General features: G+C 37.5%; 1 protein-coding gene across 5 annotated transcripts in view; it reads left to right on the top strand.

Annotated features, from left to right (window-relative positions):
• Positions 1-13,660, top strand: part of AVL9 (AVL9 cell migration associated) — a 68,460-nt gene that overhangs the window by 29,479 nt on the left and 25,321 nt on the right. For 4 of the 5 annotated variants that reach the window (XR_012380277.1, XR_012380276.1, XR_003208605.2 and 1 more), the window contains exons 5-10: positions 2,188-2,277; positions 3,994-4,060; positions 4,918-4,958; positions 5,739-5,777; positions 11,251-11,320; positions 11,616-12,154. Coding sequence is in view for 2 of the 5 variants with exons in the window: in XM_025873107.2 (XP_025728892.1) it covers positions 2,188-2,277; positions 3,994-4,060; positions 4,918-4,958; positions 5,739-5,777; positions 11,251-11,320; positions 11,616-12,154 (846 nt within the window). In the remaining 3 variants the exon portion in view is untranslated. The remainder of the gene's footprint in view (positions 1-2,187; positions 2,278-3,993; positions 4,061-4,917; positions 4,959-5,738; positions 5,778-11,250; positions 11,321-11,615; positions 12,155-13,660) is intronic. The other variant, XM_073899042.1, reaches the window with a different exon arrangement.

Consider the following 13,660-nt stretch of genomic DNA (forward strand, 5'->3'; position numbering starts at 1 on the left):
TTTTTAAGATCTTATCCATTTGAGAGATAGTGAGCACGAGGGGTGGGGTGCAGAAGGAAAGGGGAAGAGAGAAACAGACTCCCCACTAAGCAGGGAACCTGACACAGGGCTCAATCCCAGGACCCTAAGACCATGACCCGAGCTGAAGGCAGATGCTTAACAGACTGAGCCACCTAGGTGCCCCTTCCTTGTCCAGTTTCTTATATCCACAGACAATTTAAATGTAATTTGCTTAATATATGTTGAATTTTGCAAAATAGGACTTATTTGGCTTTTACTGCTAAGCATAAAAAAATCCTGAATAGGGGCACCTGAGTGGCTCAGTTGGTTAAGTGGCTGCCTTCAGTTCAGGTCGTGATCCCAGAGTCTCGGGATCGAGCCCCATGTCAGGCTCCCTGCTCAGCAGAGAACCTGCTTCTCCCACTGCTCCTCTACCCGCTCGCTCTCTCGCTTGCTCTCTTGCTCGTGTTCTTGCACTCTCTCAATAAATAAAATCTTAAAAAAGAATTCTGGATGATAATTTATACTGTGGGCCTTAATAATATATTGAGGGCGCCTGGGTGGCTCAGTCATTAAGCGTCTGCCTTCGGCTCAGGTCATGATCCCAGGGTCCTGGGATCGAGCCCCGCATCGGGCTCCCTGCTCGACGGGAGGCCTGCTTCTCCCTCTCCCACTCCCCCTGCTTGTGTTCCCTCTCTCACTGTCTCTCTCTGTCAAATAAATAAAAAATTTAAAAAAAAAAAAAAAAAAGACTTTGAGGATCAGTTATTGCTTCCAAGATCATAATTTTAAATAGAGGGCAAGAATAGACTCCTTGAAAAAAACAAGGTTGTAAAAGACCCCATTATCAGAACATTGGTAGATTACACTTAGATAGTTTTTAGAAGGGTAGCCTGAAAAAGACACCAGTGAATACTTTTTTATACTGGGCCAGATGATCAGAGTATAGGAGTATCAGATACTAAGGCAAGTGTGACATGTTAAAAGACTTCCTGAGTAATCTTTCTTCAAAGAACAATTATAATAATAACAAATGCCATTCATCAGGTCCCTATATGTCAGGTGTTAATTCTATACCAGACACTTTTTAGATATAATTGTCATTTGAATCCTCATATAACAGTGAGATCTAAGTATTTATTGCTCTCATTTTACAAATAAAGATGTATGAGAGAAAAAATAACTCTCATAAACCTATTAAGTGATAAAATTGGGGGTGAAAATCCAGTTTTATCTGTCTTTAAACAGCATAGGGGATAGGGAGAGCTAGCTCACGCAAAAGAGTTTGGTGGTTCATAGTGCATTGTAGTCTTTATATATAGAGTAAATGAAAATATATATTTAAAGTATATAAAATATTATTTTATACTTAGAACTTTAAGATGGTAATAATGATATATTAACAGGGATATTGGTGGGGGGAGCTCTTCCGGTATTACTTGTTTTAATTACTTAAGAGTATATATACAGCATGGTCTCTGCATTCTAAGGACACAGAAATCAGGAAACATCTAGAAAAGAACACTGAAAATAAAGGATGGAAATAGTAGAAAAGGGTCTTAAATAAAAATAAGAATTAAGGAATAATTTTGTTGAAGTATACGAAAGAACATTTTGATAGAGGACACAGACTAGTTGTTCCAAGCCTCCATAGAGGACAAAAAAGGGAAATGAACTTAAATTTAATTATGAATGTTCAACTAGATATAAGAACTGGCTGTTATAAGGATGATTAAGTGTCACCACAAACCAGCAGAACAGTGCAGAAATTAGAATGTTTTAAATTTTATAATAGCTAACGTTTAGGTGCTTTCCATGTGCCAGGCACTCGAAGTGCTTTTATCTGTGTTACTTAGTTCTGGAAATGCCATAAGATGTGCTGTTTTTTCATATGCCAGTGTTCACATCAGCAAGCAAATGTGGAGAGATTCAGTGCTTGAGGTTATGTGGCCGAGTGATAGAGCGGATCCGGGGGGTCTGTGCCCACCTCTTAACCACTGTACTCCAAGTGTGTCAGGCTCTTTTCAACCGCAGCCATAGAGCTGGAACAGGTGATAAAACAGCTTTTAGCTGTGGATAAGATACTAAAGTTGAAGTTAGTTTTTCTCCCTGTTCTTTCAGTTACAAAGTTGTAAGATGTTTGTTTTTTTAGTATTATCCAACTAATAGTATTTTTTTTTCTTTAAGCCTCTCTATGGCTTACTTCAAGCAAAACTTCAGCTCATTACACATGCATATTTTGAAGAGAAGGATTTTTCCCAAATTTCCATTCTAAAGGTAACTATATCCCTCTATAGATATATTTGGCTGAAAACAGATTCATGAATCAGTTAATCTTGTCAGTAATATTTTGGAATATAATCTTGTTAGCTTAAGAAAGACATTCTTCTTTGACAGTAACATTGACCCTACTATGATCCAGCAATTGCACTACTACTTATTATGCAAAGGATACATAAATACAGATTTGAAGGGGTACGTACACCCCAGTGTTTATAGCAGCATTATCAACAACAGCCAAACTGTGGAAAGAGCCCAAGTGTCATCAACTAATGAATGGGTAAAGAAGATGTGGTATGAAATCTTGCCATTTGCAACAACATGCATGGAGCTAGAATGTATTATGCTAAGCAAAAGAAGTCAGAGAAAAACAAATACCATATGATTTCACTCATGTGGAATTTAAGAAGCAAAACAAATGAACATATGGAAAGGGAGGGAGGAAAAAAGGGAGAGAGGGAAACAAACCATAAGAGACTTTTAAGGATAGAAAACAATCTGCTGAGGGTTGATGGAGGGAAGTGGGTGGGGGATGTGCTAGATGGGCGCTGGGTATATAGGAGGGCACTTGTGATGAGCGCTGGGTGTTGCATGTAAGTGATGAATCATTGAATTCTCCTGAAACCAATATTCCACTGTATGTTAACTAACTAGAATTTAAATAAAAATTTAAAAAAACCCACAAAGATTTGCAAATTGAAAAAAAGAAAAGGAAATAACATTGAAAGGCAAAGGATTTGTCCAGAATGTACAGTTGATATTTATTAAATTTAACCAAACTTGGGTGGCGCCTGGGTGGCTCAGTTGTTAAGCGTCTGCCTTTGGCTCAGGTCACCATCTTGGGGTCCTGGGATCGAGCCCCACATTGGGCTCCCTGTTCTGCAGGAAGCCTGCTTCTCCCTCTCCCACTCTCCCTGCTTGTGTTCCCTCTCTCACTGTGTCTCTCTCTTGTCAAATAAATAAACAAAATCTAAAAAAAAAAATAATAAATTTAACCAAACTGCCTTTTATTAGGAAATAATAACTACAAAGGACTATAATTAACATAAGTGTTTCTATTATTGGGTGGTAGCTCTTTTGCTATAGCATTGCTTCTCTAAATTTGCTTGTCTTATTAATATACTGCACAATATGTTTATCAGTCTTCTGGTTCCAATCAAAAAACAAAACAAGGGCGCCTGGGTGGCTCAGATGGTTAAGCGTCTGCCTTCGGCTCAGGTCATGATCCCAGGGTCCTGGGATCGAGTCCCACATCGGGCTCCCTGCTTGGCGGGGAGCCTGCTTCTCCCTCTGCTTCTCTCTCTCTCTCTCTGTCTCTCATGAATAAATAAAATCTTAAAAAAAAAACCAGAACAGACTACATGACTGTTTTACTAAAGGTGGATAGCATGTTTTTCTTTGGGCTGCCATGAGCGTATGGAACACGGATCTCTCCTGGATTTTAGTGAGTATAGGACAATTAGGTGTTTAGCAAGAAAGTAGAGGAAACTTAGCCTAGAATCCATACCACCATGTGAGTGAACTAAGCTTTAAAATGAAGAGGAAGAGAAGGAGGGAGTGCTGGAAACTGGTAAGGTTTCAGAGAGACCTTCATTGTTACTGGCGAAACAAACTTGCCTCAGTTAAAGAACCAATTTTTTCCTGGTCATCATACTTCTAATTTAGTGTCTGAAATGATTGTAAAATGTTCTAAATTGAATTTATATTTTATAGGAGCTTTATGAGCATATGAATAGTTCCTTGGGAGGAACTTCATTAGAAGGATCCCAAGTATATCTTGGTAAGTAGCTTTTCTACAAATCAGAAGAAATGCCCTCATTTCTTCCCATTTGGTAAACCGAGTTGCATGTAAAACTTCATAAAGTTAAATTTCTGTATGGGATCTAAATTTAAATTCTTCAGTGTTTGATGTTCTGTTCCCTTACATATCTTCTAAAGCCAGTATTTCTATTAAGAAAGGTTATAACATAATTGTAGCAATATTTAGAACTATTCTATAAAGTAAATTTCTGCTTTTCAGAATAATAACAGTTTTTTCTTTTTTTATGATAGGGCTGGCCAGGTCAATTCCCTGTTAAAACAGAGAGGAAGAGCAAGAGAGAGAGATTTGCTCAGCTCTTTTCTATCCTAAAGTTTTTCAAGTTGGGGGTTTTGTTTGATTTATACTGTTTTGATAATCCAGAATATTCATTGGTGTCCAAGGTACGCAATAGGCACTCAGTAAATATCCTTTTCATGATGAGAAACTAATAAAGTAGCCATTAGCCTCATGTGGCTATTTACATTTAGATTAGAATTAATAAAAGTTAAATGAAGTTAAGTCATTTTGTCAATACATTTGCTACATTTCAAATGTTCATTGGTCACTTGTGGCTACTGTATTGGACAAAGCAGATTTAGAACATTTCCATTATTGTAGGAAGTTCTGTTGGACTATGCTATCTCTGACCGTGTTATTACAGTTATTTGATAAATTCCAAGTATATGTGTACATAATCAAGTATTATGTAAATATTTTAATATTTGCATATTCTTACTATTCCTATTTTTACCTGCCTTTCCTTTGATGGGAAGAAACTTTCTTTGACAAAACCCATAGGTTGTCATCACAGATTAGCTTTTTTGTTAATGTTGTAGGTCTATCTCCTCGAGATCTTGTGCTTCATTTTCGACACAAGGTATGATACCTTATTTAATTTATAACGTACTAAAATTGTGTTCATTTAACTGAGCAAATTCTTTATGCTACAAGGTCCAATACAGATTGTGGCATACCATATTTTAGTTCTTCTAAGACTGTTCTCATAATGATAAAAGTTGAAAATGTTGGTAGAGCTTATAGAAGTTTTTAAAAGTATAGGAATACTGTCTATTTCTGTGCAGAAGAGGATACTTTTTCTGTTGTCTTTGTAATTTCAGATGTCATGAAATTAGAGTGGAAAGGAACATGTTTTAATCTTGCAGAATAGTTTATATGTTGCTCTGAGAGTGAAACATTTTCTAATGAAATATCTATACTTATGTCTTCTGATCTTTATTGTTAAACATGTTGATTGGGACATACACACATTAATCATTCATGTGTACACATTTATTGAGTATCAGCTGTGTGAATGCCCTGGACATCCAGAAACAAATGAATAGTCCCTGCCCTTGAAGGAGCTTGCAGATATTTCAAGCAAAAATGATATAACTCCTTCCAAAAAGCATAATTTGTTAGAGATTTAAGTGGTTCTTAATTAATTTTTAATTAATGGATTTTAATTAATTTTAATTTTTTAATGGATTTTAGTGGTTCTTAATTTTTAATTTTTCAGTATAAGTTCATAATTTTCAATGTAGTTTTAAGCACTATAGTTAATATTATTGATTAAATGATATATGGTTATGTTGGAGGAAGGGAAAAGGCAAATGAATAATAGGCTTGAGTTTATTTTAATACAGTATTTTTTCTTTAGGTCTTAATCCTGTTTAAACTAATTCTTCTTGAAAAAAAGGTGAGATTTGAAGGAATGGAATATTTAACATGTGTTGACATTTTTTAAAAATTTTTCATTATGTTAATCACCATACATTATATATGTTAAGAGGGAAAAAAAGAAGATAGCAGGAAGGGAAGAATGAAGGGGAGTAAGTCAGAGGGGGAGACAAACCATGAGAGACGATGGACTCTGAGAAACAAACTGAGGGTTCTAGAGGGGAGGGGGCGGGGAGATGGGTTAGCCTGGTGATGGGTATTAAAGAGGGCACATTCTGCGTGGAGCACTGGGTGTCATGCACAAACAATGAATCATGGAACACTACGTCACAAACTAATGTGTTGACATTTCTTAAATACTATATAAAATTAAAACTAATGGTAAAGTATAAATGAAGATTTTTTTTGCCTGTCATATTTTGGTAGACTGAAGCACATATTCATGTTCACTACCACAGAAGTATAAATTTGTGTGGTCTTTTCTAGGGGCAATTTGACAGTAACCAATTTAAACAGACTTAAATAATAATGAAATGTATTGGGTTACTGCAGACTTCATGGCTGATTGAATGGTTCTATGGTATAATTAAGTATTCAGATTTTTTTCCATCTCTTTGCTCCACAGTCTGCAGTGCTAGCTTTATCCTGTGCCTGGTTTCCCTTGTAGTGTAGGTTAACTGCCAACAATAATTGGTCTGTATGCTCTCTCAGTTATAACTGGTGGTAGAGGGGTGTCTGGGTGGCTCAGTCGGTTGAGTGTTAGACTCTTGGTTTTGGCTCAGGTCATGATCTCAGGGTTGTGAGATCCAGCCCTGGGTTAGGCTCCATGCAGAGTGGGGAGTCGACTTGAGAGCCTCTCCCACTGCCCCTCCCCTCACTGGCACATGCTCACTCGCTCTCTAAAATAAATAAATAAATTGGGGTGCCTGGGTGGCTCAGTCAGTTAAACAGCCAACTCTTGATTTTGGTTCAGGTCGTAATCGCAAGGTCGTGGGATCTAATCCCCCCGTTGGACTCTGTGCTCAGCACAGAGAGTCTGCTTGTCCCTCTCCCTCACCCTCTCTCTCTGTACCTCCCCCTGATTGCTAGCGCACGCTCTCTCTCTCTGAAATAAATTAATAAAATCTTCAATCATTAAAATCTTAAAAATAATTGGTGGTGTTGGTGGTAAAAACTATTCCCAAACCATTTATAAGAATCTTCCTTTGCAGTTTGTTTAAACCCATGAGGCCGTGTGCCTGGAGTGAACAAATAATTGTTGCCAAAGAAGTACATAAACTAGTTGGTTTAAACTTGGGTTCCAGACCATTCTCTAGTACAAAAAGATTGGATTGCCACGATTTTAGACCACGGGTGTACAAACTAGGCCCCAGGGCCAAATCTGGCCCACCATCTATTTTTATAAAGTTTTATTGAAACACAGTTATACCCATTCGTTTACTTACTGCTTATGGCTGCTTTTGCACTATAGGGGCAGAGTTGAGTAGTTGTGACAGAGACCATATATATCGCCTGCAAAGGAAGGATTCTTAGTATTATAGTTTGCTGACCTCTGGTTTAGACTAATCAGGAGCTGCCCTTGGATCTGGGGCCAGTTTTATATACCATATTACTGTGCTAAGTGGAGTAGGGGTGGAATAGATGTTCTAAAGCCAGCCATTTTTAATGTCCAGTATGGTTTGTTACCTTAAAAATATTTATTCCTGGGGCGCCTGGGTAGCTCAGTCGTTAAGCGTCTGCCTTGGGCTCAGGTCATGATCCCAGGGTCCTGGGATCAAGCCCCACATCAGGCTCCGTGCTCTGTGGGAAGCCTGCTTCTCCCTCTCCCTCTGCTTGTGTTCCCTCTCTCCCTGTGTCTCTCTCTGTCAAATAAATAAATAAAATCTTTAAAAAAATTTATTCCTTTGGCCCAGTAGTTCTCTTAGAGCTTTATTTTCCAGAATTAATGTGAGTTGGATGCAAAGTCCACCTAAGACATTCTGTCACAGAATAATTTATAATAATGAATTATCAGTGGATAAGTACTGGTTCATCTTGTATATTGTATATAATTCCAAATGACTAAAGAGATTCTGAGATTTTTTTTTATTGTTGTAAAGATGTTTCATTGAATGTTAAGTGAAAGTTTATCAAAGTACATATCAAGCCCATGATCCTAATTTTATAAATAAATATTCATTAAAAAGAGACTGGAAGGAAAGATATCAACAGTTTTTGTTTTGTTTTTAAAGATTTTATTTATTTGACAGAGAGATAGAGAGCACAAGTAGGCAGAGCGGCAGGCAGAGGGAGAGGGAGAAGCAGACTCTCCACTGAGCAGGGAGCCCGATGCGGGACTTGATCCCAGGACCCTGGGATCATGACCTGAGCTGAAGGCAGACGCTTAACAACTGAGCCACCCAGGTGCCCCAGATATCATCAGTTTGAGAATGTAGGTTATATTTTTATTTATTAAAGATTTTTTTACTTAGAGCGTGAGCAGGGGGAAGGGCAGGAGAAGGGGAGAGAAAGAATCTCAAGCCAACTCCGCACTGAGCTCAGAGGCCGACACAGGGCTCGGTCTCAAGACCCCGAGATCATTTTCTGAGCCAAAACAAGAGTCAGACACTTAACTGACTGAGCCACCCAAGTGACCCTAGGTTATATTTTTAAGAAGGAAATACTTTTCTAGTTTTCTGTAATGAATATGTATTTCTTCTTCAAAGAGAAACATGTAATTTTTAAAATGAATGAATCTAACATACCATATGTGCAATGTTATAACTTTTTAAAAAGGTTTTAACTGTAAAATACACAAGACACATAATTTACCATCTTAACCAGTTTTTAGTGTGTAGTTGAGTGGCATTAAGTACATTCACATTGTTGTGCTATCGTCACCATCCATTCACAGACTCTTCATTGTGCAAAACTAAAACTGTACCTATTAATACAGTAACTCCCCATTTTCCCCTCCCCACTGACAGCAACCCTTCTACTTACTGTGTTTATGAATTTGGCTACTCTGAGTTCCTTATACAAGTGAAATCATGCTGTATTTGTCTTTTTGTGACTGGCTTGTTTTACTAAGCATAGTGTCCTCAAAACTGATCCATGTATAACGTGTCAGAATTTCCTTCCTTTTTAAAAAGGGCTAAGTAACATCCATTGTATGTACGTACCATATTTTTTTTATCCCTTTGTCCTTTGATGGACACTTGGGTTGCTTCCACCTTTGGCTTTCATGAATAATGCTACTATGAATGTTGGTATGCATACATTTCTTCAAGACCCTGCCTCCAACTCTTTTGGGTGTATACCCAGAAGTGGTATTGCTGGACCGGATGGTAATTCTATTTTTAATTTTTTTTTTTTTAGTAACCACCATACTGTTTTCCATAGTGGCTGCACCATTTTACCTTCCTGTCAACAGTGTGCGAGGATTCCAGTGTCTCTACATCCTTACCAACATTTGTTGTTTTTTAGTTTTTTGATAGTAGCCATCCTAATAGGTGTGAGGTGGTATCTCCTGGTTTTGATTTGCATTTCCCTAATGGTTAGTAATGTTGAGCACCTTTTCATGTGCTTGTTGGTCATTTGTATGTCTTCCTTGAAGAAATGTCTGTTAAAGTCCTTTGCCCATTTTAATCAGATTTTTGGGGGTGTTTTTTTTTACTTGTTGAGTTGTAGGTTTCAAACTTTGTTATTGCAGTTCATAATGAAAAGTATTTTACATTGCAACCCAGGGCACACATAAATATATGTATCTGAAACAAAAGTCTCCCAAAATAGTACTTAGCCTAGCTACATGTAGTGGCATTTATGATCATATAACTTTATCTAATGTGGCAGATCACAGGTATACTCTTTTGATATTGATTTGATGAAATAAGAATGTCCTTTAATGCAACACTTGGTTTCTCTGTACTTGGAAAGCACTCCTTAAGTAAGATCATCTATAAGGAAAGCATAGACAATTGTGGGTGCTATATATTCTGCAAATAGCACTTCAGTGTCACTAAATGATTTAATTGTTTAAAAAAAAAACTCACCTAAACAAATCTTTGCTTGTTTTTTCTTGTCTTTTTTTTTTTTTTAAAGGATTTTATTTTATTTATTTGACAGAGAGACAGAGAGGAAACACAAGCAGGGGGAGTGGGAGAGGGAGAAGCAGGCTTCCCACAGAGCAGAGAGCCCAATGCGGGGCTCGATCCCAGGACCCTGGGACCATGACCTGAGCCGAAGGCAGATGCTTAACGACTGAGCCACCCAAGCACCCCTTTGCTTGTTTTTTTCAACTAATTTAATGATTACCAAGTGTTGCTTTTAAACATCTAATCCTGTTTCTGATTTTTTTCCTCAAGTTTTATTCTGAAAAAATGTCAAACCTACAGAAAAGTTGATAGAATACTATAATGAACTTTTAAACACTTGATCTGTATTGACGATTAACATTTTGCCACTTTTGCATTATGTTGCTTTATATATGTTCATTTCCCCCCTCCGAATCCTAATAATTTTAAAATCATGGTATTTTACCCCTAAACTTTAGGATATATTTTTTTCCTTTCTTTTAAAGATTTTATTTATTTATTTGAGAGAGAGAGAGACTAGAACAAGTGAGGAGAAGCAGGCTCCCCGGAGAGGCAGGCTCTGCGCTGAGCAGGGAGTCTGACATGGGGTTCCAATCCCAGGACCCTGGGATCAAGACCTGAGCCAAAGGCAGATACTTAACCAACTGAGCCACCCAGGTGCCCCAGGATGTATTTCTTAAGAATAAGAGTATATTCCCATGTAACCAAAATACCATTTCACATTCAAGAAATGCAGTCCATTTTCACGTTTCCTCGGGTGTTATAATAATGTCCTATAAACTGGTTGTTTCGTTCACTCTGGGGACCAAGGATCATGTATTGCCTTATAGTTCTCTTTAATACTTTAATCTCAAACTGCTCTACCACCTTGCTGTTTTTTTGGTTTCTTTTTGTTTTTCATGGCATTGGCTTTTTTTTTTTTTTTTAAAGAATACAAATAAATGATTAGATTTGTCCGATTATTTTCTTTTGGCTAGTTTCAGATTAAACTTTTTTGGCAAGAGTACTATACAGGTGTGTCCTTCTCAGAGTTATCATACCAGGAGGTCCATAACTGTCTGTAGTATTTTTGGTGATGTGAAACTTGATCATTTGATTAAAGTGGTAGTCCCCAGATTTCTTCATAATGAGGTACTTGTGTTTCTCTTCGCAACTAATAGCTAATCTATGGGATGATATATTTGAAGCTATGTGAATATCCTGTTGTCCAGCAACCTTTCATAGTAGTTTTAGCTTCCATTGGTAATTTTTAACTGAATCATGGTAGATGCTTAGTGATTTCTTTGATTCTTTCATTAATGCTATATTAGCTGTTATTCTTCTGTAAAGAAGTGGTTTTCCTTCTCTATATCTCCCCCGCTTTTTTTATTTTGTAGACTCATGGATTTTCTAATTTAATTTTGATTTAATCCATTTCAGGTTCTCTTTTATATTTCTCCAGTGAATAAATTGGTGGGTGCCCTGATGACTGTGTTATCCCTTTTTCCAGGTAAGAGGTTAACAGTATGTACTCATTCTTTCATTTAACTTGTACTGGAACTTTGAATGATAAAAAATTTTAAGGATAAACTTGCTACAGATAACATTTCTATTTTAACATGGTTTTCTTTTGGCTTTGGGTTTCTCTGTTTTGTATGATATTTTTCTTTTTTTTAATTAAAACGTGTACAAGCATAACTTACTAAAATTTTTATAGGAGAGTTCTAGTTAGAATGGAATATGAAACTTTTATCTTTTCCCACCTTATTGTAAGCCAAGCTGTTCTCCAATATTGTATGTTGTAGGCATGATTGAACATGGTCTCAGTGACTGTTCTCAGTACAGACCCCGAAAGAGTATGTCTGAAGATGCTGGGCTTCACGAAAGCAATCCCCCTGCAGATGATTTTATTTCTGTGTCTGCTCCCGACATTTCAAATACCAACTCAGGAACTGTTAAGAAAATCATGACAGGAAACCATGGAGGAGATGCTGGCATCAACACTGAAGAACCATTGCTCCAAGTAGATGATGACAGCAGCAAAGGACAGGAACCTAATGAAACCAGTCAATATTTGAAACCTCCTTCTCGCCCATCTCCAGAGTCTTCAGAAAGTGACTGGGAGACCTTGGATCCTAGCGTCTTAGAGGACCCCACCTTGAAAGAAAGGGAACAGGTGGGGTCAGAACAGACAAACTCTTTTCCAAAGGAGTCTGTGCCCTCAGACAGTCCTCCGATTACTGTACAACCTCAAGCTAATACGGGCCAGGTAGTCCTGATACCAGGGCTAATTTCCGGTTTGGAAGAAGACCAATATGGCATGCCCCTGGCCATCTTCACAAAGGTAAAGTTTAGTGTTTGCTATTTTTTTTTCAAAGATTTCTTTGTTAGTGCACATACAGATGGGGAGAGGGGCAGAGAGAGAGAATCTCGAGCAGACTCTCCACCAAGCCAGGACCCCAGTGTGGGGCTCGATCTCACAACCCTGAGATCATGACCTGAGCCAAAATCAAGAATTGGACGCTTAACCAACTGAGCACCCAGATGCCCCTAGTGTTCCTTATTGAGACCCTTAAAGAATCTGACCATCCTTTTATTTATTTATTTATTTTAAGATTTATTTATTTTTCTGAGAGAGAGAGAGAGAGAGAGTAGGTGGAGGGGCAGAGGGAAATAATCTTCAAGTAGACTCCCCATTGAGCGTGGGGCCCGACATGGGGCTCAATCTCACGACCCATGAGATCATGGCCTGAGCTGAAACCAAGAGTTGGACGCTCTACTGACTGAGCCACACAGGTGCCCCCTGACAACCCTTTTAGAATTTAACTTGGCAATGTTGAACACATTTTCAGGTCTGAAAATTTTCCTTGAAAACTATAAAATACATAATGTATAGTGCTATGGTTATCTGTGACCTTAGTGTCACATATGCCAGGTACCATACTAAATTCTATATTCTTATATCCATGATCTTGCAGTCTACCATGAAAGACAGATACATCTTTCTGGTAACTAGAGCACAGTTTTATGGTTTTCTCTAAATACTGTCCTTTATGCATGAAGTAAGACTTTATGTGGAAAAGAAAGATGGGTAGGGTTGATTGGAACATGTATTTCTTTCTCTATGATAGATTCTTCCTGGGTTTATCCAGCTTTACAAATAAGTATTTGCCCCAAGTCAGTATTGATGAATAGTTGACAGAGAATGCTTTGTTCATTTTGTGGCCTGCTGGGAGATTCTGAAATTATCTTAATTTGTTTTATGATTGAACTAATGCACAGTTTCTTAAAACTGGGATTTAGAAACCTAGGGAGAAAACTCAGGACTCTCAAACTGCTGCTTATGGTTAGTAGCCACCAGTTACAGGTTTTCTGAACTCACATGTGGGTGTTAGGACTACTTGTACTTGTTGAAGCTTTACCCACCCACCCTCCAATTTTTATCATGTGGAGCTATTAGGAGGGCGATTAACTTGGGAGGGATTTTATTTTTGTCTCTGAGGTTGCTAAATTAAACAAAGCAATGTAAACATTTTGGTGGCTGCCTATAAACCATGTTTGGCAGAATATTCTATTTGTGTGCATTATACCACTACTGAATGTATGATGGACTTACCACCATCATTATGGTAAATAAAATGTTTTTCTTTTTGGTTTTGTGTTTTATTATGTACTGATTAAAATCTAATTTGTTATTCAATCACAGTTGTAAATACAAGTGCTGATTCTTTTTTGTCATTAACTTTGGAGTATGAAATATTCCTTTTTTAATTGAAATATAGTTGACACAGTATTCTTAAAAGTGAATTGTCTTTAGGCTTTTTTTTTTCGCTTGAAGATCATAAAGGAC

Source organism: Callorhinus ursinus, unplaced genomic scaffold, assembly GCF_003265705.2.
Source record: "Callorhinus ursinus isolate GAN/ISIS: 27379988/994484 unplaced genomic scaffold, GSC_fseal_2.0 scaffold12, whole genome shotgun sequence".
In the NCBI taxonomy this organism is placed as follows: domain Eukaryota; kingdom Metazoa; phylum Chordata; class Mammalia; order Carnivora; family Otariidae; genus Callorhinus; species Callorhinus ursinus.